This window comes from Thunnus maccoyii, chromosome 20 (genome assembly GCF_910596095.1).
Source record: "Thunnus maccoyii chromosome 20, fThuMac1.1, whole genome shotgun sequence".
Taxonomy (NCBI): Eukaryota; Metazoa; Chordata; class Actinopteri; order Scombriformes; family Scombridae; genus Thunnus; species Thunnus maccoyii.
Window position 1 is genome coordinate 5646241 of NC_056552.1, and position 24542 is coordinate 5670782.

A 24542-nucleotide genomic window follows, 5' to 3' on the forward strand; every position below is an offset into this window, starting at 1 on the left:
GTAAAGCATCTGTGTACTTCTTCCACCACTGCTGTTTGTGTATTTACTATATATTTACCATGCTATTTGTTAATAATTTGATAAAAATAGGGTTTTCCACATGGTGGCAGTATGCACAAGCAGAGCTCCCAACAAGCCCAGTATGATGACTGAGGAAGAAGACTGTCGCACACAATGCACTGCACGGCTGACAAGGGTTGTGTCTCCCAGCGTTTCACGATAAATTTACAATTGAGTGGAAACTTGTGAAAGGGCAGCAGCGGAGCCGCTCGGGTGTTTTTCCTCTGTGTGTTTATCTGCACACTGGATTTAGCGAGATACAGAAATCAATTGAGCGGAAACGTCGGCGAGAGAGGTCCAACTTCTCCTCCCCAAACATTGGATTACACAGCGGAGGCTGCATGAAGGAGCTGCCCGGCCCGGCGGGGGCTCGGCCGACACCCTCGTTTATGGAAATCGACACCGAGGCTTTAATATTCGGGCCTTGATTTTTTTCTTTATGACGGAGGAGCAACGAAAGAGGAATTGTGTGTGGAGAAGCGATATATCGTTACTCTGCGGGCGATTTGTTGCTTAAAAGCGTCCGTTTTTACCCCGTTTTACTACAAAATTGATCGGCTAACAGCTGCCAGCTAGCCCGGAGAGCTAACGTTACGTCTTTCTTTTGATGTGATGCGAATCCAGCCGTTACTCTCGGCCATCAACGTTTCGGCAGCAGAAAATATAATCTCATGGCTGCGGATTATTAAATAGGTTAGCTACTTGGTGTATTGTCCGGCTTGTCAGTGTTTCCAGACACCTTTTGAAGAATATATGTTTATTCTTCGGTTGCTGGCTAAATATATTGTGATGTATTGAGTTAGCCGTGTTCATGCTATCCCCCCCAAAAAAGCTAATTAACCTAACGTTAGCTGGCTGTAGCATTAACTACTTTAATTTAGACACGTTTTACTGATCAGATTTGGAGTAATTTAAGTTAACGATAACGTTTAAAGTCAACACGGAGTCATGTCACGGCAGCCGGTGTGTTAACGTCGGGATATGTAGGTTATTGGCCTTGCTAAGTAGCTAACCGGATCATTTTGCTAACAGGCAAATAAATTTGTCAGCGTGTGCAGAAATTTTGGAAATTCAACAGTTATATTGAGCAATGCCAACATTGGCGTAGTTTTGATTTTGAAATCGACATAGTGGCAGATTTGTCTCGCTTTGTCTGCAACATAAGAAGACTTGTCTTTTTTTGTTTACATGCGTATAACTTATTTGGTTGTAGGTTGAATTTCTTGCTGGCTAGCTGCTGTTAGCCGTCTACCAGACACAAACAGCAGCCATGTCCTGACATTTGTGAACGCCGCGGATGTTTTAAAAATTTCCCCCCATGTGGAGCTAAGTTTACGTTCAGATTCAGTGAGATGACACTCAAATTTCGCCGAAAGAACGGCACTGATGCCAAAAGACTGTTGTCAAAGGACGGTAAATAATAGCCACTGGTTCCGTTAACGCCATTTTAACCGGGGCTCTTCTGCTAGGGCCTGTGTGGTGGTGTTTCTTTTGCGGTTCAGTGCTTTTCCGCCGGACCGGGACTTGAGTTAAGTGCCTTTTGGTGTCACTGGAGTTACAGAAGGGGGTGCCGTTTGATCATGGAGGGCCCGAGCCGAAGCACTGGATTCAGGCAGAGCCGACGGTCCCGTTCACAGCGCGACAGGGAGCGGCGGAGGAGGCGAGTGGACCTGGCCGAGCAGCGGGCCACATCCCTGTCCTCAGGCTCCGAGCGGGAGGCTTGTGGGACCAACAGTGTCCTGGGTCCCGGAGGGAGAGAGTGCCGACCCGGGTTCGGGAGACACAGGCCTCCGCGCCGTAGGAAGAGAGAGTCGGTGTCCTGCGAGGAAGACATCATTGATGGCTTCGCTATTGCGAGCTTTATCAGCCTGGAGGCATTGGAGGTAAACGTCAAGATTTCAGGTTTTCACTCCCAGGCATCAGCTGTCACTCTTCAAACAGCGTTCATTTCCACTGAAATACAAAGTGATGGACAGTAGTGGAAGAAGTACTCAGATCTTTTACTCAAGTAAAAGTACAAATACAGCAATATAAAAATATTTCAATGCAAGTAAAACTCCTGCATGAAAAATCCTACTACAGCAAAAGTACATAAGTACTATGAGCTTGATGTAGTTAAAGTATTGCAGTAAAAGTAGTGGTTTGGTCCCTCTGACTGATATATTATTATATATGACATCATTAGATTATTAATACTGAAGCATCAGTGTTAGAGCAGCATGTTACTGTTGTAGCTGCTGGAGGTGGAGCTAGTTTCAACTACTTTATATACAGTTAGCTAGTTTAGTCCAGTGGTTCCCAACCTAGGGGTCAGGCCCCTCCAAAGGGTCAGCATATAAATCTGAGGGGTCGTGAGATAATTAATGGGAGAGGAAAGAAGAAAAAACAAAGTTCTGATACACAAATCAGTTTCCAGTTTTTGGACTTTTTCTCTAATCTTTTATTTTTGGTGAAATATTGGACCATTTGAACATTTATTGAAATGAAAGCATGTGAGAAGTTTAGAGGGAAAAATCACTATCTGGTGGAGCTGTTAACAACTCATAGACATGTGAAATGTGACCTCGACTACACACTGCTTTTTGTAAGACGTCAAAAGCCAAAAAGGTTGTAAACCACTGGTTTCATCTTTAACAATGTGTTGTATTTTAAAAGCTTGTTATATTATCCATTGTGTCAAATCTTCATCTGAAAAGTAGCTGTCAAATAAATATGGTGGAGTAGAAAGTACAATATGTCAATATGAAAGTAGTGGTAGCGGAAGTATAAAGAAGCATCAAATAGAAGCAATCAAGTAAAGTACAAATACCTCAAAATTGTACTTAAGTACGGTACTTGAGTAAATTAACCTAGTTACTCTCCACCACCGGTGATGGAGGACTCCTCTGTTGCAGGCAACTGGCACAATCGTTTCCCCTAATTAATTGATTGGCATGTGCAGAGCAGCAGATGACTATTTTTAAATCGTTGTCCATAATGTCAAATCAAGCCTTCCTCCCTCAAGCCAAAGGTGTGAAAAGGCTGCAGATTGAACTCCTCAACTCTTAACACCATTCCTTGCTTGGAAAAAGCAATCCACTGTCAGGCCAACCCGAAAACCCCAAGGCATCCCTCTGATGGTTTCTGGAGAGGCCTTAGTTATTCATGTTCTAATTCTGTGAGGTGTCGATGAGCTGCCAAGTGGCTTTTCAGAAAAAAAAAGCTAATCCACATGAGTATAATTGTGTGTTACTCAACAACAGAGATGGTGTTGTTAAAATACTTAGGCCAGGGCTCTTCACCTAATACTTTTCATTCCTAACTGGCTCAGGTCAGCTGTCTGTCTGTCAGGACGGGACAGGGAAGTAAAGTGGTATGTGGAGTCCTAAATTAGCATGTATATTAGTTAATCTGCCTTCAGGACAGTTTAATTAGGTTTTCATATATCTTATCTGATGGTATCTGCTTTTGACCTTTGTGTCAGGACAGAACAAATTATAAATCAACAGGTTATGTTGTAAACCTGTTTATTTACTAGAGGTGTGACGGTACACAAAACTCACGGTTTGGTATGTTCCTCGGTTTTGGGGTCACGGTTTGGTATGTTTTCGGTACAGCAGGAAAAAAAGAAAGGAAGAAAATAATATTTCGGTTCTTTTATTTTAAAAAAATATAAACATCCAACAATGGATCATTGATCGTAACTATTACTGAAACGGTTTAGTTGTGCTGCAGAGTAAAAGGAAAACAAGCCTTCAGTTCATGGCAGGAAGTCAGGACACCCGCTGACAGCTGTTTTATGCTTATATATGGTCGCTCAGAACTGGTTATTACGACGTGTTGTCCGACCACGTCAGAAATAAAACGTGTTTATAGTTGTTCCGAACGGCTTCGCTCAAAGGTGGAGTGAAAAGCTGACCGTCACAGAGAGGGAAGGGGGACGGAGAGACACGTTATTGTTTTAATACGGGGACAACGGCACATATTTTAATAATAATAATGGCAGCAATACTTCATGAGCACGGGTAACCAGGGTAACCTGGCTAAGCCGGCGAGCATACATCCATGAGCACGCTACCTGTACGCTACAGCTAAGCGGTGCACGTTCTGGGTGGAATTTAACCGCTAGAATTATTATTCCGCACGTCGGAGTGAGAGGATTATTGAACATTTTGACAGTAATTGTCTCGATGAGGAAGCATACCGCACTGAGGAAAGTCATGTACCGATCAGTTCAGGAGGAATACACAAACCGTTACACCCCTATTATTTACACACACCTCCACTTTTTTAATGGGTAACTCGATGTTAACAGTCAAATGAACCAGTGAATGTTAAGAATGATGGTTTGTTACTATACGAAACCGCTAAGAGAAAAAGGTAAACATACCATCGAAAAAATTCCACCAGTATTTACTGGTGGAATGTGGCAATTTCCCTTTTGAATTTCTAATTTCCTGCCTGAATTTATTAACTTTACATCAGCCTGCAGTTATTCTGTAAAAAAATAATTTATTTGAAAAACTAACAGTTCCACCATTTGGACAAAAGAGTTGTAGCAACCTGGGTTTGAGTTGATTTACCTACTAAACAACCAAATCTGTCTATTAAACAGAATAATAAAATGGCTGACAGTTTTAAGCTTACGTCTTTTATTTTTTCCTAATAACTGAAATTAAGCTGTGGAATATATTCAACACCTTTTAGATTGCATATGTATTTTGAATGAATGTAATGTGATCACCCTTTACATTTCACTTAATACAAATGAGTCTATTTTCCTCCTCATTGTTCTCCTCAACTCTCCTGAGGTTTGAACCACTTTGTTCCCAAACTGGCTGTTCACTGGAGCTGCATACAAAGATTATTTTCACCATCAATTAGTTTGCGGATTATTATTTTCTGGATTGATTGTTTGGTTTCCTGTAGCCCAAGGTGATGTCATCAGATGTCTTAGTAACCCAACGACAGTCAGTTTACTGTAATGGAAGACGAGGAGAAGCAGCAGGTGTTCACGTTTGAGAAGCTGAAATAAAATATTTGGCACTTTTGCTTGAAAATTTGACTTAAGGTTGACTTAAAGGATCACTTAGTCTATCAGCAGAAACATACCTGCAAACTATTTAGATAATCAATTAAACATTTAAGTCATTTTTAAAGGAAAAAATCCAAACATTTCCCAGTTCCAGGTCGTCATTCGTGAGGATTTGCTGCTTTTTTTACTCTTATATGATAGTAAACTGAATATCTTTGGATTCTCAATTGTTGTCTGAACAACAGCGATTTATAAACCAAATGATTAATAGAGAAAATAATCGTTAGTTGCAACTCGAAGTAGTTATTGAAATAATTTGCAGATTCATCACCGAGTCAGTGGTTCCCAACATTTTTAGCTTGTGACTACAGCTGCAACAAATAGTTGATTAATCGCCAACTATTTTGATTACTGATTAATGGTTTTGAGTCATTTTTTTGAGAAGAAGATTTCCAAATTCTCTTATCTGGCCTCCCAAATGTGAACATTTAATCCTCTATGACAGTAAACTGAATATCTTTGGGTTGTGGACTGTCGGTCGGGACAAAACGAGACATTTGAGGACGTTGAAACAGTGATAAACATTTTTCACCATTTTATAGACCAAACAACTAATCGATTAATCGAGATAATAACCAACAGATAATCAATAATGAAAAGAATCGTTATTTGCAGCCCTACTTGTGACCTTTTTATAGCTAAGCCGTCCCTGTGTGAGACCCATCGTCACAGGTTTGACATAACTATAAGCACATTGACTAAAGACGGATTTTCCCCTCTCAAATTATTATACTTTAATATTTATTTGTGACCTGGAGAAGTAAAACAAACAAACAAACGTCAGAAATCTACTTATTTCCTCTCTTGTTAATCATCTCATAACCCCTCAGATTATAGTTTTAAGCCCTTGGGGCGGATAAGTGGGGAAGAGGAAGTATTGCTCTCTTAATCCAACTGTCCTGTAGTAAATACAACTTCTGTGGATTTTTTGTTCTTGACACGGTGTCAGAGAGATGTTGATTCAACTCGACTGGCTTTAAGCTGTTCTTCATATTTTTTTTTTTTTTGCTTATCTATATATGTGTAAACAGGGTGGACACAATATTAGAAACGTGTTTAAAAGGCGGTCCAAGACAACACAAAATACATGCTGTATAATTGAGCTGATGCAACAGTCTCATGCAGGCTGTTGTATTGCATCACATCATTCTAGTGTTTCCTATATTTGTAATCACTCGTAGAAGCTATACAGAAATCCAGTCTGTCAGAACGTTAATCAGCATGCAGCTTGTGGTTGATTCATGCTTATTGATGGACATGTAAACACTGATCTATCCCCCCCCCCCTCCCCCCCACACCTTTCTTATCAGATGGACTGCTCTCTGAAGCCCAGTCAGCGCACTGACATGCTGGGAAGGAGGAACAAGGGGAAGAGAGGACCGGAGGAGAACGGCGGAGGGCCTCTCTCAGAGCCGGAGGAAGGAGCTCCACACAGCTACTCCAGCAGCTGTTGGAACAAGAGTAGAAACAAGAGGAGAAAGATAGAGGTGAACCGATGATTTATCACTCCCGTCACGGCAACTTTAATCTTTTGGTTTGATCCACCATCATCTTGTCACGCTAGATGTTTAGCTTATTCCCGATCAAACAGTCACACTGTATGTTTACATTGCTGCGGTGCTGCCATTGAAAATGACCTGGTGAAACTGGTTTACACTCACGCTATCACATGAATTCATCTATCAGTCAAGGGTGTTTTTCTTAATGAGGCAGCGCAGGGTGATTCGTTACAACCAGGAAGTATGGTGTTATGTAAACATATGTCACCTTTCTAAAGTTTAATCGCTGTTTTATTGTTTCTATTGTTTTATTAGGATCCCCATTAACTGCCAATTTAATGACCGCTGGCGTCCTCGCAAGATTATTACATCAGAACACAAATACAGAGTGTTATTGATAATCAATTAAAATAAGAAAAGACGTTATTAACAATAATGATTAACTAATAGAAAGCATGAGAAAGACTTAGCACAACGTTAAATTTACGGTTTACCTATTCATGAAGATTTAAATGATAAAAATGTTTCCATTTATTCTTATTTACAGCCACTAAAAACTATTGGAGCTAATATTATGTATTCTTTTTTGTTCCAGGGACACCCTTTGGAGACTGGATACATCGTAAGTTTCTTTTCTAATATTGTAGTGAAACAGTTGAATGTTCTAATAGATTCTAATCTGAATGCTTTTCTCTGTCTTCTTTCAGTGTGACACTGAGAGTGATACAGGAGACAAGGTGCGTACCGCTCAGCTGCTGTGGTATTATCAATATTAATTGCAGGCTTTTCTTATTAGGTAATGAATGCGTGACACATAGCACAGTTTGAACTGCTTGTCTTAGTTTTTGATGAAACTTTGTTGCCACTACTTGGTGAAAAGACATCAGACAGTATTCCTGAATACTAAAGCTCTGCAATATGTAAAGAGATTCATGTGGTATAAGATATTGGTAGTTAATATGTTGGCGTCATATCCAATGAAATCTTTGTTTTGTATCCGACTTTAGGCCTCCGACAATGACATGGATCCAGTGTTCACAGTCAGCACAAGGAAAGGTATGAGACTGCAGTCCACATTCATGAAACGACCCTCACAAGGCTATATTTAGATCCTGACAGAAAATTAGTCAAGTAGACGGGGGATTGTTTTCATTCTTGTATTGTTCAAAAGGACACTGTCTGGCTGTGATTTGAATAAATTATCTGAAAATGTTAAAATGATCAGAAAATACAGCAAACACAATGATGTGATGTGAAAAGGGATTTTTTTGGTATTCTAGAGGTTGGATTTAGTTTGCAATGACTAAATCTGGTCGGGTCATGATAAGGCCAGTTGTTTACTAGTAATCAAGACCAAAAGCTGTGAGTTGGACCAGGTCTACATTATATTCAGTCTTACAGAGTGGAGGGAGGGTCCCGTTCTGTTGTCACAGGTTTAGGGTCTGTGTGTTAATAACCAGAGGAGATCCAAACCACTGATCATGCGGTGCATCATCATCATCATCATCACAAGAAACCGTTTAATTGTTTATTTCTTTATTTGTTATCTTTATTTCTATTATTTACATTTAGCTTGGCTATCATTATCCTTGGGTCTATTTTGGACCAGCTCTAACTGTCTTAGGTTCCTTTCAGATTTTGATATTTTAATCTAATATTTTGGGTATTTTCACCTTAATTGAACGGTGGACAGTATAGAGACGAATAGAAACGCTGGGAAGACAGAAAGCAGTTTGACAAGAATCGATGCAGGGGCCCATTTCATGAAAGCGACTTGCAAGCAATGCTTACACGCAAGATCGCAAACGGCGCCACCGTCTCATTTCATAAATGACTGTCACTCTCAAGTCTCATATGGTGTTTAGTTACATGTGTTAAAATTCAGAGGAAATGATCTTATGTTGTAAGTTGCAGCTTGCATGTTGCAGATTTGGTGAAATGTGCTCCAGGGACGTTTCATGTAGTATGAACCTTAACCATTCAGCTATCAGGGCATCATATTTGGTCTCCTTTTATATTAAATTCATTTAGATCCAATTTTTTGCACTTGTAACCTTCCATGTTTTTGGTTGAGGTCCTTCTCATGTTTCTCTGCGTTTGCGATGTACAGGAAAAGCAAAACACTGACTTATATTCTTTTCTTTAGTTGTGGAGCCGGCCCCCTCAAACATGGGCACATCCATGGGCAAAAGCTGCCCGACTCTGCCGGCCCGGAGCGGCGTCTCCCGGTTGATGGTGACCCCGAGAGTATCCGGCCTAGAGCGAAGTCAGGAGAAAAACCTGGAGCCGCATTTCCCAGAGCCTGTTTCTTCTTCTACCTCTTCTGCCCCCTTCTCTTGCCTGCCTTCCCACTCCCCGGGCGCAGCCTCGGGCACGGTCCCCCGGCCTAGCCCCATGAACGGTAACGGCGGCCGCCACAACAGCAGCCCACCGCTCTCCAAACCCAAGCCCTTCCTCACTTTGCCTGGACGATCTCACTCCATCTACAACATCAACAACAGGTCTGTTACCAAAGAGCGTCTTTTTACTTTTTACTATGAATTTTACCGGCTTCATTCTTTTGAACGTGAACGCTCTTGTGCTCAAACATCCTCTATTTCTATCTTCTCAGGAGCAACACCCCGGTCAAACCTCCATCATCTGCTTCATCTGTTGCGTCTTCCTCATCCTCCATGCGGCCCCCGACTCCCTCCACCAGTGTGTCTCTGCCCTACATCCGGAGCGCAGGATCCTCAGGGCCCCTTCGACCCCCATCCCGAGCCAGCTCTGGGGCCCTGTTCACGTCCTCGCCTGGCCTGCCTCCACCTCCCCCACTGCTACAAGGTCCTTCCCACTCAACAGCAGCAGGTACGGTCAACAGGAATGCTACTTTGAACTGCTGATACTAGAGGTCGACCCATAGTGGACCCCTACAAGCTGATGTAATACTGATAGTTTGGAGCAGGATAGCCCCCTAAAGTCACTATACAAACTCAATAATATTTCACTGGAAACAAGTCTAAAATGTCTAAATACTGAAGTTTACAGAGCATGAAGAACACAGACATCAGTCACTATCAGTCTTTCCTCTTCCCTCTGCTGCTGGTGTGATTCACAGCCTGCAGGTACTGCTGGTACAGAGGAGGAGGATGGACAGGTTTGGGAGGAGAGGCTGGTTTGTCTCAGCCAGTGGCTAAGTTTGGAAGATTTTGCCAAATTTTAAGATTCATGGCAAAGATAAACAGTTACAGACAGCTTTCGTTTTAGCTTGTTCATAACAGTTTGCTGCAAAGTACGCTGTGGTTGTGTAAAACATACTGGGAGGCTGTGGATAGAGCAGGTGGAAATGCTGCTGTTCTAAATGTCAGTGCTTGTTGAACAGGTGGCTTGATAAATTACTTATTGGCTTTTTGCTCACAATGGTTTTATTGCACTTACAGTTACAGGTGTAATTGTTGTCAACTAGTGTAATCTTCCAGTTATCTTCACTTCACCTGGTTCACTGTCTCCGCCGCCGCCCCTCTGCTGCTGTACGCTCCGTGTGTGTGTGTGAGTGTGTGAGGAACACAGAGAGCAGAGGAGACAGAGAAGCAGTGTGACCATAAATGACAGCGAAAAAACACTTAGGTGCTGCACCTGACTCTTTCAGTGGTGGGGAAAACCCTGATTACCTTGACTTTGTGTATGGAGTCTCCATGCAAAACAGTGATATACATCCACGTGTGACCGGTGGAGGCTTCGCAGCCATCGGCCACTATCTGAACAAAGTTTCTGATCGTTTTTTAAAACATCCTATCGGCGCTGACGAACCGGCCAAACCGATTAATCAGTCGACCTCTAGCTGCTACAGTCTGTTGATCTATTGTAGCTGTGTGCATGAATGACTAATACTTTACCAAAATAAATCAAACCCAGACTTCCTCTGGCGGTTGTCTGGGTTTGTCAGGGCTATTGAGGAAGTTGTACACTAATGTCTGATCACATGACACACTGCAGTGAAGTGTTGTATTGCTTATAAAAAGCAGAGGCTGCATCTTTGACTGTATTGTATTTTGGAGACCTTAAAAATCAGTTCTTGTGTACAGTGATGTGAACAGTGTTTCATTTTTAATTCAATTTATTTTCCTTCCCTTTCCTGACACTATAGACCAGGAATTACTGCGCCACAATTTGAACTCCCACTTCTTGAATGCACAAGAGCGCGAGGGCAGACGCAGCGTCCCGGGGGCTGAAAACAACGGAGGAGCTGTGGGCCGCTCCACTCCCGGCGGTCCGTCAGCATCGGGTTCCACGCCGGGATCGTCAGGCCGGACGTCCCAGAACCAGCCGAGCCTCCAGCCTCTGGCCTTCCAGTTCCATCAGCACAACCACCAGCACCAACACACGCACACGCACCAACACTTCACGCCCTTCCTGCACCCCACAGCTACCGCACCGCCTCTGGTGAGATGCTCTCTGCTGTTATGCTGAACATCTGTGTCGTACTTGAAATTCCAGCGTGGCTGGAATGTGGACTAAACTCAGTCTTCTGAGATGTTTTAACCCATGCACTGCTTTTTTTGTCTTTTAGTTTGATAAGTATCCAGGCAAGATGGACGGGCTGTACCGACACCCTGTAAGTACCTCGTATGATCCTGTTGATTTATGTACATGGTGATATTTTACAGATTATCAGATTAAATGATAAAACCTGTCTGAGAATTTACTTTTCAGAATTCCCTTAAACATTTGAAATGATAGCAAGGTTTAAAGTGGGAAAGACAACAGTATTAATTAAATAAACTTGCTCAGTTGTCATGAAACTGTATGTATATGTGTGTCTGTGTCCTGGTAGTTCTTCCCACCTTACCCGCCGCCCTCAGTGCCGAGTATCCAGCCTGTGATTCCTCCCACTGGGCCTTTCAGCTCCCTGCAAGGAGCCTTTCAGCCAAAGGTGAGAAGAACTCTCCTGGTGTCTCTGTATTACTTTCCCCCCGGGCGCCTGCTAGAAGTCATTTTGTTAGAGGACATCTCACATTACCCGGTGTAAGACATCACCTGTCTCCACATCGGTCAGAGTGACATTTGGATTCATTTGATTATCTGCACTGATAAAAGCTCAAAATATGAAGCATGTTTCATAACAATTAGAATGTCACGGACGATGTCACAAGGACTGGAGAGTAATTTATCAGACAGCATCAACCTCACGCAGCAGGAACTTTGTCATCATGACAAAGTCGATCTGATGTGCAGGTTCTGAAAACGTGTTTTCCTAACAAAGAGACAACTGATGTGTCATATTTAAGCAAACATGACACACGTTTGGTAATAAAAGCAACACATTTTTTTTACATTTATGAAAATGTGTTGCTTTTTTTGATTGACTTTCTTTGAATTTTGGACACTTGTTCAGACAAAATTTGATAACATCACCTTGGCACCAGGAAATTGTGATGGCATTTTCAGTTTTCTGATGGTATGTAGACCAAATGATTAATCAAGAAAATTATCAGCAGATTAATCGATAATGAAAAAGAAGCATTAGTTGCAGCCTTCTGTCTGCTGAACTGACACCGCAAAAGGGACGAATGGTGCCAGATGTTTATCAGCTGTAGGCCTGTTGATCAGTAGGTTGTGGCTGATGTGTTGTGCTGTGTGTGACAGCCTCTTGTCCCTCAGGGAACGGGTCCTGATATATCCGCGCGGCTCGGGGTTGTGCCTCACCACCTGCAGCCCAAAGACCCCAGGGTAAGGACAACATGTATACTTACAACCTGTTATGAGAAAAGTTCTACAGATGTCTATTTGTTTGCATAGTAATATTCTAATGTGGAGATCCGGTTTAGGCCAGGTTGTGCTGCAACACGGGCAAAAGTCAGTGCAGTAAAGAGTGCAAAACTATTCCTGAAGAAGCGTGAGATATGTTGATTAAAAGTGGTTTTACAATTCTGCTCTCTTGTAGCTAACTGATCCATTTGGGACATCGTTGAAAATCAGTAATGTAAGCAAAAACAGATGTTTTTGAATCCCTTGGCTCCTCAAAACCTTCAGCCTGTTTTACTTTCTCACTGCTTCACTCACTCTTTGCACTAATCTCACTTGTAATCTTACTGCTACTGGTCTATTCTCTGCCCTTGCACACCCAGTTAGATCATTTCAGACCCAGAAAGTACACATGTAATACTGTATGTGGTTGTTTTTCTTCTGCCCCGCGGTTTTCTTGTATCGCTACTTTTGCTTTTTTCACTTACTTTATTTTTTTTTTAATTCTTTGAAATAATCCCAGACTACAGCTATGTAGCCATAGAGAGTAACCTTATCTCCAGCTGGACAACCTCAACCTTGTGGAGATGCTAGACAAGTCAGTTCTGAACAACAAGAGGAACATCTGACTCTGTGTGCAAAGGCTTTAAAACTGTACATGCAAGATTCATGTCATAACAATAGTAAACCCCTGTGATTCTTTTTATTTTGTGCTCTGCAGAAACCAGGAAAATGGTGTGCTATGCATGTATATGTGGCCTGGATGATTCTAAGCCATCAGAAAAAAGTAAAGGTGCGGGTTCTTTATTTAAATCACGTGTTGTAATCTCCCTGATTGTACATATTGTAGAAATAAACCTAAAGTAGACAGAGAGAGTGTTTGACCTGTCTACACGCCGTGTCTCTTGCAGCTGATGCAGGCTGATCCTCACAAGTTGGACTTCCGTAGTGACCTGCTGGCCCGTCTTCCCGGAGCTGGTGGACTGGGCCCGCTGGGACCCATAGGAGGAGCCATGCCTCCCACTCATGACCTGACTAGACCTCCCAGTCTGTTCTCAGCTACAGGTACATGCCTGAACAATCTGGTCTATGAAGAACAGCTGACAGAATGTTGATTTATTGTTGCTTTAATAACTTCAGGAAATTGTACAATGAGTATTGTGCTACATGACAAAAAAAAGATTCAAGCTGTGAATTTTACTCAGTTTTGTTTTAGTATTTTGCTTCTGAACGTATAATTTTGACTAATTTCTTAAAACACTTCTTTTACCACTTTTCATTATCATCCTGTCCTCACATCTTTGAGGTTTGACGGCTCTTGTGGCATCGCTGTATGAGTCACGGCATGAAGTGTGCCAGATTAACTTGATGCACTTGATTTGATTACTCATAACACTTTTTGTTTTATGACTGTTTCTTCCCCCTCAGGTGCAGTCAATCCGTCCTCAGCTCCTTTCATATCTCCATCAACGCCGCACTCCTCTTTCCTGGCACCAGCTGCACACTTGGGTAAGAGCAGCTGAGAAAGGCACACCTGTTTGCCACTTGTTGCCCACAACAGATTTTATTTTACCTCCATAACTTTACCCATTTATAGGTTAATGGAAAAAAAACTATATTTATAGTTTCCATAACATTAAATGTCACCTTTGCTACCATTGTGATACAGTTAAACTGTCATCACATGGTATTTCAGCCAGAAGCTTCAACGTAGCTTGAAGCCTGTGCAGAAATACTGTAAAACTCCATGACGTTTTGACACAGTTTTCCTGTTTATCTGCGTCTTTTGTTTTAGATCCGTATGGCCGATCCCCACCCTTCACCCCGCTGGGAGCCCTGGGTTCTGGTGCCTTTGGAGGACTTGGTAGCCCAACACTCGGTCAGTCTCCCAGTATCCCTACTCTTGAAACAAAAGACTTGAAGGATATGTGTGGATTTTCAGTCCTAATGCCATATGTACATTTAAAGAGTTATTAGTTGCTTGAATTGATTCTCTCTCCATACTGGCGATGAAGGGATCCTCCTCCTAACATGAGAAGTGTAAGAAACAAAATCCACTGTCCTCATCTTCAAGTTCAGCTAAAGCTAATATGAGGCTTCATCAGTCTGAAGCGATGTATTACTGATGTTTACCAGCAACTACCAGGAAGCATCTCTCAACCACAAAACAACAAGGAAATGCTGTCATGTGAAGCACACGGGGGGAAATTTATAATAAACCAACTGTAACTTTGGACGACACTCACTTTATGCTTCAGCAGATACGCTCCCTCTATCTGCTGAAGCCTCATATTAGCTTCAGCTGAACTTAAAATTAATTATAGCACAGAATACTGTGGATTTTGTTTGCCATCTTATAAAGTATAGCCATACCATTAAAGTGTCTCTTCATGGCCAGTACGGACAGGAGGAATGAATAAAGCAACCAATAAATCAACATATACATGTAGCGTATGAGTGTTACATGAAAATCCAGACTATCCTTTGAGTCTTTGTCATTATCGTAGCTGCTGTAAGGAAGAGTACGCCGCTATACACCTGTGTGAACGAGTACTTGGAGTCTGTGATGATTACAACTTGTCACTTGTGTAAATATAATATTAGGAACTCGTTAAAAGTTGACGGGGCACCTTTGATTAAAGGATAGAGCGTGTGGGTGGAAAACAGTTAGTTCACCAACCCGTGTAGTGGAATATGTAATGTTTTTTAAGTTATTAAATGTTAACACATCCGTCTAAGGGGGGGCGTATCGTAAAAAAACAAATTTGCAGGTTTACTGTGATTGGAGAAACTCTCTGTAATCTGCTAATGAGAAATGATGATGAGCTTGTCGTGGCTTGTTGAGTCGCACCTATCCTGGTTGACATTGCCAAGCAAATCTGCTCAAAACAGTGCAAAGTGCACAGGAAGCGATGCATTTCACACCACGACTGGACTGTACATGTAATAATGAGCTCTGTAGCGTCGCTCTTTGCAAGTTTTGCAGCGGCCTCGTAGACCCAAAATAAATCTGACATCCTTGTTGTAGACGTCTTGAAAGCGGAGAGGCTGACAGTAAAGAAGTCACAGATTAACATACATGACAATAACAACATACTAAACAATATCATGAAGGACAGTCCAACATCTTACATTAAAAGCTTAGAATGAAGTCAAATTGACTATTAAGATAATGAATGTGGATTTAGCAGGTTATTTGTAAGTACTGGTAAAGTAAAGGGAAAATATAAATGGTAGGTATTTCTACTGTGTATTCTCATTCAGCAGGTGACCCGCTGCTGTGTTGGAGGTTATAACTGTTGGCAGTATTGCAAACAGGAACTGGGGAGGCACAGCCAAAGCTGATCCAAACTGATAAACCTTAATGGTAGCCTGTCATTTTTATGGCATAGATTTATTATCATAGCTGATTATCTTCCTCTCAAGCCATTATGATCCATAATTCATAGTGAGCGAGAAAAAGGAAATATAAAATGGATACTGTCTCGTGTTTGTTGTGACTGTGCAGTAATGCATGGTTTCATTTTAGGACATGAATCAATTTACAAAGTTTCTCTTTTCCCAAAAATAACTGTTGACATTTAAGTTTTCTCCGAAGTCTCTTATTAGCACCCGTCAAACAACACAGTGGATACTTTGTGCAGAAGTGAAATCTGTTTCTGATAAAAGCATAAATGTATTGGAGCTTTAACAGAACCTCTTCCTCCCTTTACTACAGTGCAACTACAACCTAGGCCTGGAAAAATACTGGTACCAGTAGAATACCAATAACCAAAACTTTGTTGATGTCGCAGATTACTGAATTATTTAGATGATGATTAAAATCAATAATAATGTGATTGATTATTGAGAATCTGACCAAGCACTGATTTGGTTCTACCTCCACTTCTGAGCAGGAGAAACTGCTTTTCTCTCCTGGCTCACAGTGTAGCTACAGCTCAGCTGTCACTCTGTCACAGACACGCTGTGATTGGCTGTGCTGGGCTCTGTCATTGATATACAAGTATAAGGTTGGATGCATTCATTTGAGTAGCTGTGAAGACTGGAAGCAGTCCAAATAAAAGTAGAACGTGAAAGCAGGGATTATTCAACATTTCTTTCAAATTGGAAAAACCTCATGGTTCACTGGGAGGTTATTCCATCAATAAGTTGTCTTAGAACGACTAGTCAAAGCTGTGCCCAGAGCTAAACCACGTCAATGTAAGGGTTATAAGAGGTTTGGTCATTTTGTACATACCCGTCTGTTCTGACCCAGATTTCCTTTGTGCATGCTGTGAGTCGAGCAATAAAAGCAAGTAAAGAGTTTTTAAGAAATTGACTTGTGTTGCTTAAGTTACATAAAAGCAAATTGTGGTTTTACTTTACTTTTAACTTGTAAGCACTATGACTTGAGAATCATGATCACTATGATATTACAAGCTAACAATAAAACCTGCTGTAAAAATCTGCTTTCTACTTCCACAAGTTGGTAATAACAGTTCTGTAAAATACTTCAATTTGAACATTTTAAGGTAAAAACATTTGTTTACACAAGTTTTCTAACAATAAATGTCTTTTTTTTGGTTTGCAGCGGGCTCCGTGTTTGGCCCTAAAGACTCACCAGCCAGCGTGGTCGGGGGATTGTCCACCCCTAACCATCATGACCCGTGGAATCGCCTACACGGCGGCCCGTCTGGATTCCCTACCGGCCCTGGCTGGCCTAAAGGGGCGGACAAGAGGGACGAGAGGGATCGAGGGAAGGATGGAGAGAGGAGAGACATACCCCACATCAAAGATGAAAAGGACAGGTATGACATTAAACTGCTTTACTCCTTTGAATATTGACTTTAAATATTAGTATTGTTAGTATTAGTTACCTATTAGTGGTTGTATTGATGCACAGACGTTACCCCAGGCAGTCCTGTAACTGCAGATCTCCCAGTGAGATGACGACCTGCCAAGCAAAAATGAGCGAAACTCAAAAAAACATTTTAATCCATAAATAGATTTAATACAACAAATGTCTCTTCTCATAATCTTTATTTTGGAGTCATTTGTTAATCGTTTAAATGAAGTGTAATACTGTGGATCGCTGCTTGTTCACGTCATCATGCTGCCACTTAATCTCATCGGCAGCACGACATGAGTTGTTAAAGGCGTACTGTGTAGGGTTTGTCAGTTGCTGTTTGTAAACACAACATTCAAAGTTGGCCCACGCTTCATCCTGTCCGCTGTGGCCTCTCTGGTGTGTGTGTGTGTGTGTGTGTGTGTGTGGCTCAGCCCCGCCTTCGGTCAAACAGACATAGACAAGAGAGTAGAGAAGAGAGATGGAGAAGCTCTGGTCAGCTGCTTGAAGCAGACGAAGGGCACGCGGTTTGCGTTTGTGGAGATGATTATGTAGCTATAATGTGAAATTTCAGCAGCAGCATTCATCATTTAGTAGCGGTGCTGCGCCGCTGTTGAAAGCATTTAGGGGAAAACACTGTGGCACATAAAAAAAACACAGCGATGTAACCTGGTTGCTCCGTTTTTATAGAGTCCCGACCTCACAACCTGCATGCTGTTATTGGCTGGGGGCTACACACCTGCCGCCCAAAGGTTGAAGCTCAGAAACGTCCTGAGCACACCGAAGTAATCATAAAAAAAAAAATATATATATATAGGAAGCAGACAGGGTCTCTGTAGATAAATACACCGCCATACACTTCTACTGGGTCATAAGTGATGATTTAGAGTCTATACATTGTTTTTTTTAGGAAAATCCTACACAGTATGCCTTTTAAGTGAAATGAGATTGATAAATAGGTATTTTTTATATTGAATTTAAATTTCTATTATACATGTATGTCCATTTATTTAAGCCACACAATTCACTTAAATGTTGCTAATTTTGTGTTTTAATTTTAAAATGAGCCATTATTTTTGTTTTTCTTCTTCTTTTATTGTTGATAAAGTGTATACACACTGTTTTATTTTCATACTGCTCTTCAACAACTGAACATCACTGCATTTTTCTTATTTCCAGCAAAACCTCAATAAAAATGTTGGTTTAAAAAAATATAATGAGCCAATATGAACTTGATTATGTTGCTTAAATATCTTCCAACTGCTTTAATTGTGGCGTATTCTGAACTTTACAGGATGTTTTATAAAACATAATTTTGATCATTGTTGTGCACGTTGTGTTTTGCAGAGATAATATGCTGTATGGCCGACAACCTGTGAGAATGTCTCCAGTTGCTCCTTCCTTCAAGCCTCGCAGTAGCACGCCAGTCTCCCACATTAATGGCCACAGCAGTGCCCTGGGGGGCAGCAGCGGGCCTATTGAGGACCTGACACGCAGCCTAAATAGAGACAGAGACCGCGAGCGGGACAGAGATGGGGACAAGAGGCCGCTGCCGACAGTGTCTTCAAGGGGGCCTCCTCTTGGCCCTTCGTCTTTAGTAGCAGACAGGGACAGACCACGGTCTTCCTCATCCTCCGTGCTCACTACTCCCCCACCCTCCAACCGCTCAGCCCCATCTCCTTTGGACCTTTACCCCCGCCCACTGGCCCAGACAGCACATAGCCTCCATAATGAACCCTCACACTCCCAAAGAGACAGCAACCTCCCTATTTCCTCCGCAGCTTCTGCCTCTGTCACTTCTTTGTCTCAGGCCAAGAAGTCTGATCGGACCACACCTGTCTCCAAACCTCCCCTGCTTCTCCCACCAGTTAAAGTCAAAGAGGAGCGAAAAGAGGAGCCGGAGCATATCCCCATCACCCTGCCTCCCCCAGCACCCAACCACAGCTTTGAGCGCCCTAACAGCCATCCACATCACCACAGATCTGGTACCCCTTCATCTTCCTCTCTATCACTGACTCCTACTCCTGGTGTTCCCCTCCCACCGCCCACTCCAAATCCTTCTTCCCACCAACACCTTGCCATGCTAGACCGCTCAAGGGCCATTGAAGCGTATCTGGGGGGCACGGCAGGTGCTGGAGGGTTGGTAGTGGGTCCAGGTGGAGAACGTTTCGCCCATGGTCCACAACAAGGACCATCACAGGGTCCACACAGCTTCACTTGGGACCCCTGGAGGGAGCTGGCAGCTCAGCAGCAACATCAGCATCGTAGGGAGGCTTTGGCACTTCGGTCAGACCCTCACTTTGCCCTGCGTTCCGATCCACATCTGGCCCGGCTGCTCCAGCATCAACGCCTTCTGGAAGCAGAGAGGGCTGCGGCTGTAGCGGCTGCAGCTGCAGCAGCCAACCCTCACCACCCTTCCACGTCTACCTCTTCTGCCTCCAACTCTGTCCGCCAGGAGTTTGGCCTGATGGCCCATCACTTTGACCGCCCTCCTCAGCTCGGACCTCCAGGAGGAGGGCTGATGGACGAGGAGCAGCGTGCCCAGATCCTGAGGGAAGACTTTGAGCGGGCTCGCTACTTTGGGCACCCACACCTTCCTCCTGGCTCTCACCTCTCAAGCCCCTCTCATGCTGCTACTGCTGCTCACCTGGAGCAGCTCCACCCTGGCCTTCTCTCACACCAACTACCCCCAGGAGCAGCCGGGCATCAGCATCACGCAGGTCTCTACTCTCGTCTAGGCCCACTACACCCACACAGTGTGCCCAACGGCATCCTGGCAAAGACCCCTGCAGGCTTGGTGGGAGCTCTGGCAGTGGGGGCACCGCCTCCACTCATTCCGTCCATCACCAGCCGGTCGTCCACACCTCCCCGCGGTTCTAGACTTGCAGGGCCAGGTGAGCTGGCACTGTACAGCGCCCACAAAGATGGAGAGTCCAGATAGTATAGGGACAACACTGGAGGAGATTAAGGGAAATGTCAGGATCACTGTGCTGCTCTCAACCTGCCCCCTTTTCCTCTTGCAAACTACTAAACCCTGCCCTGTGAGTTACACAACCAAACCAGTCCCAGTACCCCCAACAAAGGGTAACCACGACTGGGTGGAGATGATGGTAGGGAGGGAAATGCAAGACTCGTCAGTGTGACTTGGAATATGCCCAATGGTTCTATCAGTGCAATTTAAAGGTACATGGTTTCTGTGCATCTTGGTGTATTTTTATTTTCTATCGGCTGTCGGTTATTACAGTACTCAATTTTGAACGCTGTAAGAAGAGGCAGAGGACAGCTTTTTTCATTTGTCAGGTGAATTATGATCCATGCTTATAAGCGAGCCTTTTCCAGGTGGATTGGAAATGACTTCCAGAGGGATGCACACTTTTGAAAACGTGTCAAGGGTTCATCCTCAGCTCGGTTAACTCGTGGGATATTATAAAGGCCTCCTCTACATAAATCAACCCCGGTGTAGGTATTGTGGATGAGGGTTTCTAGAAATACAGTGGTAAAGTGGTGCTTTCTGTTCTGTTTTTGTGTCTTTATGTCATTGTGAAAAGACAGATTACTGATGAGACCATTTAAATGAGGATCAGTAAGCATCGTACCTCAGTTTCCTGCTTTACCCAAAAATCTAACCCCCAAGCCCTCAGCTTCACTGATAATGAGATTCAACCTTTTTTGGCTTGTTTTTTTTTTTGTTTTTCAAAGGATGAATGGTGAAATGAACTGTGCTACACTGTGTGAGTGAACACAGTATTTTAGAGCTTCCTGTAACTGTTTCCCAGTCTCCTCTTGACTATATGAGCAGGACCAGATTATAGTAGTCTAGAGAAATTGCCTTTGTAATTATTATTCTTAACATTAATTATCTTCTATAATAATAAATATATTCACTGTTATGTTATTTGTCATTGTTTCGGGTATCAACCAGTACTCTCTCCCCAGGTAGTAATATGTTTCAAAATCATGCAAAAGACAAAGCAAAAGGCTTGCTTCACAGAAAACTTTTTAACGCTTGTGAACATTAAGCCGTATCCATTGCAACCTCTGGCCTCTTCAAGGATCTCATCGGTGACTTTATAATGCGGAGAGAGAGAGAGAGAGAGAGGTTTGCTTGTGTGTCCTTGGTTGTGTGTTACTATGGGACTATGGGAGCCTTGTACATTGAACTGTCAAGTTGTTTCATCAACAAAAATAAGTTATATACATGGATAAGTGGGACATCTGCTGAAGAACTGAAAAAAAAAAACATATAAGGACTTGTGTCAAAAGACAACTAGACAGTGGATATACTGAGAGGGGAAAGACTGGGTCGATTATTTTAATATGACCATTTTATACCTTTCAAACCCCTCCCCTAGAGACCACAAAGATTAATAATTATTAAATGAATTGTTGTTTACTCTGTTGTGTGGGTCTTTTGTTCTGAATCTTTAAATATTAAGGCTGTAAAAAAGCAATTATTTTTATTAGTGGCAATCTGTGAATTATTTTCTCAATGAATCCATGAATTGTTTGGTCTGAAAATAGTGAAAAATAATCTCTCAGTGCTCAAGTTGACATATTTAAATGGCTTGTTTTGTCTAACCAACAGTCCAAACATATTAAAACTAAGATATCTAACACATATTTACATTTTTAGAAGCCATAAACCAGTGAATTGGTGGCATGTTTCCCTACATTATCTGTTAGTTGACTAATTGTTTAAGCTCTATAATTAATAAATATTTTATATTCAGCTGAACTACATCTTCACACACAATGTCACAAAATCTGAAAAACATGTCATATTAATAATCCTACATTTAAAGGGAAACAGCAGGAAAATACTCTACTTATTTACCCCAGGCTTTATTGGCAAATAAAGAGGACTTGTATATTTATGTAATCAAGCCTCTAAGCCTCCGTTCCTGTTTTTCCAAAAGAAATTAAAAAAAGTTATCGTAACCTGTTGCTTCATCAATTTATCACTTAACAAAAACTAATTTTGCTGTGAACTATCACAGCCATTTTAATGTAATTCTCGCAGTGCTTATTAAGGTATATAAACAAAGAAATGCATTACACTGCAATATTTCAGAAAGCCGTCTTCTGATAACGAACCGAAATAGTACAAATTAATAGTTCTAAACTCACCTGCACCGGTAAATAACGGTTAAACCTGTAAATCAAATATCAAAAAAATTTGAAGTGGCGCGCTTGACGTGATCTCGCGAGACTACCGTGTGTTCTGTACTTTGTCAGCAGCAGCGGTCCTCCACCATTTCGCTGCGTAAAGTCTCCTCCCCGCGACCGCTACATTCTGCGCCGAAACCCAGTCTCTCCCGGTCCGTATTTTAACTTCTTCCCACAGACCGAGTGGTACCTCGTTGGGTACCGGGAGACAGTTTGGATTACTGGCTTTACGGATTGAGTGCGATTTTACACGGATGACGACTCCTTCAGCGAGAATTTAGTAAAAGAAAATCGGTCGGAAATTTCAGGTAGGTGGGAACTTAAGATGGCGGCCTTGAGAGGGAGGAGGAGGAGGGGGGGCACAAGGAGGAAGTAATGGGGCACTTGAGGGGGGGCTCAGACTAACGTAAAGGACTCAATCAGACTGCATTTCGCTTGGATTTGTACTTTGAGCGGATTGTGTCGATAGTTGTTATCATCACAGTGAACCACGAGTGGATACCGAAATATAAAGCCGCAACATAAAACAGATCCCAAAATTGCACTGCGGTTAACGAACTAACTGACAGTTAAAGCCATTATTTTCCCTGCTGTCGCTGCGAAAGAGCCTGCCGTGGGACAGAGCGGGTCCCCCCTAAATCCCCCGTTTGATCATTGCAAAATTTATATGGAACTTTATAACAATATTTTTTTGCTCGTTTTATATATACATATGGGTAAAAAGTAACGTGTGTTATTACTTAAAAAGGAATAATTTTAACTGATTTTATTTTCGGAGAAAGATATTTGACCCCACGCCATGACGTCACGAGTGATTGTCCCCCTCTGTGGTTCGTGCAGAAGCGGGTTTTAATGCGACTTTTCGGGGTGTTTTTTTTTTTGTCTCACTGCGAAGCAACTTATCAATTGTGTCCGGCATAAACGGGCTTGTTTGAAGCTTTACAGTATTACATAACTGCGGGTGGGATGAGGCGCCTGCGCGTCCAATGAACGCACCCTACTAACTAACTCCTGTAGCTGGCTAGTTAGCAGCAGAGTGCCACCCAAGCAGTGTTGTTGTAGAAGCTAACGCCAAGCTAACCAAACCGGCAACGATAAGGCGTTTACCACTTCATTAATTCAGTCTTTTTTCACTATATTTATATCAAGAACACCACTCCGAGCTCGTGGTATCACTGCCACGCTCACATACAAAAGAAAAGTCGATACGTGTGTAAGCTTTTCATCTCATCTACGTAGCCAAATGCACATATAACCACTATATAAAGATGTAGTTTCTCTATATAGATTATTATGTGGCTACAACTCGTCATAATGTACAACATTTACATTCAAGAGAGGATAAAATGAATGACTGGAGGCCCGCGCGCTCGGTCACCGGCTTTTAGCTTGAGAGCGCGTGCTGCAGGATCCCCCAGCACCTTCCTGTGGGCGACTGCAGCAAAACGCAACTTGGAGCTAGAAAACGCTTCATGGAGCATTGTTTTCTTTAAAAAAAAATAAAAAAAATACTGCTGCAAGAGACCCACTCAAACAGCCAAATCTACCAGCTACAGTCCCAGCAGTAGTCGGCTAGTCGAGCTATCTGGATGCTGCTGCTTCTGCTGCTCTCGTGACGTGATGTTACTCATCGTCCCACACATTGTAATATTTTTGTTTACTAACTAGATATCTAATGAAACATATTCTTGCTTTAGCTTCTGTATTGCACCCTCTCCCCTCCCCCCTACACACACATACACACAGACATAACTTATCATTTTACTATCCTCATATAGTTGTGCAGAGTTTTTTTTTTCTCCACTGGTCAAGTGGAGAGATATTGATATCTTTTGATTTCATGAATAAAGTAACCAACCGTTTCTGTTTTCCCTTCTTCAGAATATGTGGAGGGGACCCTAAATTTCAGCATCCTGGAAGTAGAAAGCACAGAAGATCTGTGTCTCACACCACAGACAGGTGAGAAGTTGTGGCTTTGCACATGTGCACACTCAATTCTGAATGTAACATTATGCTCAACGTTTGAGGATCTGCTTATGGGCTTTCTTTTGGTTCTAGGCTTCAAGTTTTTCTACAAAAAAATCATATTGTTTTGACTTGAAGTTAAATGTAGGGCATGCCTTTCTGCTTTTTAATATGATAGTGAGTCGAATGGCTGGTAGGCGGTGAGAAGAATACCATGTTCTGTAGCTGA

At 42.4% G+C, this 24542-nt stretch overlaps 2 protein-coding genes and 1 long non-coding RNA gene across 10 annotated transcripts in view; 2 read left to right on the forward strand and 1 right to left on the reverse strand.

Annotated features, from left to right (window-relative positions):
- fbrs (fibrosin) lies at window positions 1-21575 on the forward strand. 4 transcript variants are annotated; one of them, XM_042396680.1, is made up of 18 exons: window positions 1-1943; window positions 6445-6621; window positions 7229-7255; window positions 7341-7370; window positions 7641-7689; window positions 8780-9134; window positions 9245-9480; window positions 10760-11055; window positions 11183-11227; window positions 11447-11545; window positions 12259-12342; window positions 12557-12595; window positions 13079-13150; window positions 13269-13422; window positions 13786-13866; window positions 14153-14236; window positions 16928-17144; window positions 18530-21575. In XM_042396680.1, exons 1-18 carry the CDS (start codon window positions 1641-1643, stop codon window positions 20121-20123), a joined length of 3942 nt encoding a protein of 1313 aa, XP_042252614.1. In that variant the 5' UTR covers window positions 1-1640; the 3' UTR covers window positions 20124-21575. The 4 variants fall into 4 exon arrangements, with proteins under 4 accessions (XP_042252614.1, XP_042252615.1, XP_042252616.1 ...); XM_042396681.1 differs by having other exon boundaries at window positions 12274-12342; XM_042396682.1 differs by lacking the exon at window positions 12557-12595.
- Window positions 1937-24290, reverse strand: LOC121886586. Of its 3 annotated transcripts, none has more exons than XR_006092787.1 (5): window positions 24207-24290; window positions 17214-17290; window positions 16958-17056; window positions 6433-6581; window positions 1937-2013 (listed from the first exon to the last, which is right to left on the reverse strand). It is a non-coding gene; the product is annotated as an uncharacterized LOC121886586 (long non-coding RNA). The 3 variants fall into 3 exon arrangements; XR_006092785.1 differs by lacking the exon at window positions 24207-24290 and adding an exon at window positions 22310-22395; XR_006092786.1 differs by lacking the exons at window positions 1937-2013; window positions 24207-24290 and adding exons at window positions 16595-16628; window positions 22310-22395 and having other exon boundaries at window positions 6502-6581.
- LOC121886581 (Snf2-related CREBBP activator protein) overlaps window positions 22429-24542 on the forward strand; it is a 35918-nt gene continuing 33804 nt past the window's right edge. For 2 of the 3 annotated variants that reach the window (XM_042396676.1, XM_042396678.1), the window contains exons 1-2: window positions 22429-22656; window positions 24230-24307. The gene's annotated coding sequence lies outside the window, so the exon portion shown is untranslated. Of the gene's footprint in view, window positions 22657-23242; window positions 23993-24229; window positions 24308-24542 lie in introns of those variants that run through there. The other variant, XM_042396677.1, reaches the window with a different exon arrangement.

Coding starts and splice junctions, on each gene's coding strand:
- fbrs (XM_042396680.1), top strand. CDS start 1,641: ATGGAGGGCCCGAGCCGAAGCACTGGATTCAGGCAGAGCCGACGGTCC. Junction 11,546..12,258: donor AAGGAGCCTTTCAGCCAAAG/GTGAGAAGAACT, acceptor TGTGTGTGACAG/CCTCTTGTCCCTCAGGGAAC. Junction 13,151..13,268: donor GCCATCAGAAAAAAGTAAAG/GTGCGGGTTCTT, acceptor TGTCTCTTGCAG/CTGATGCAGGCTGATCCTCA.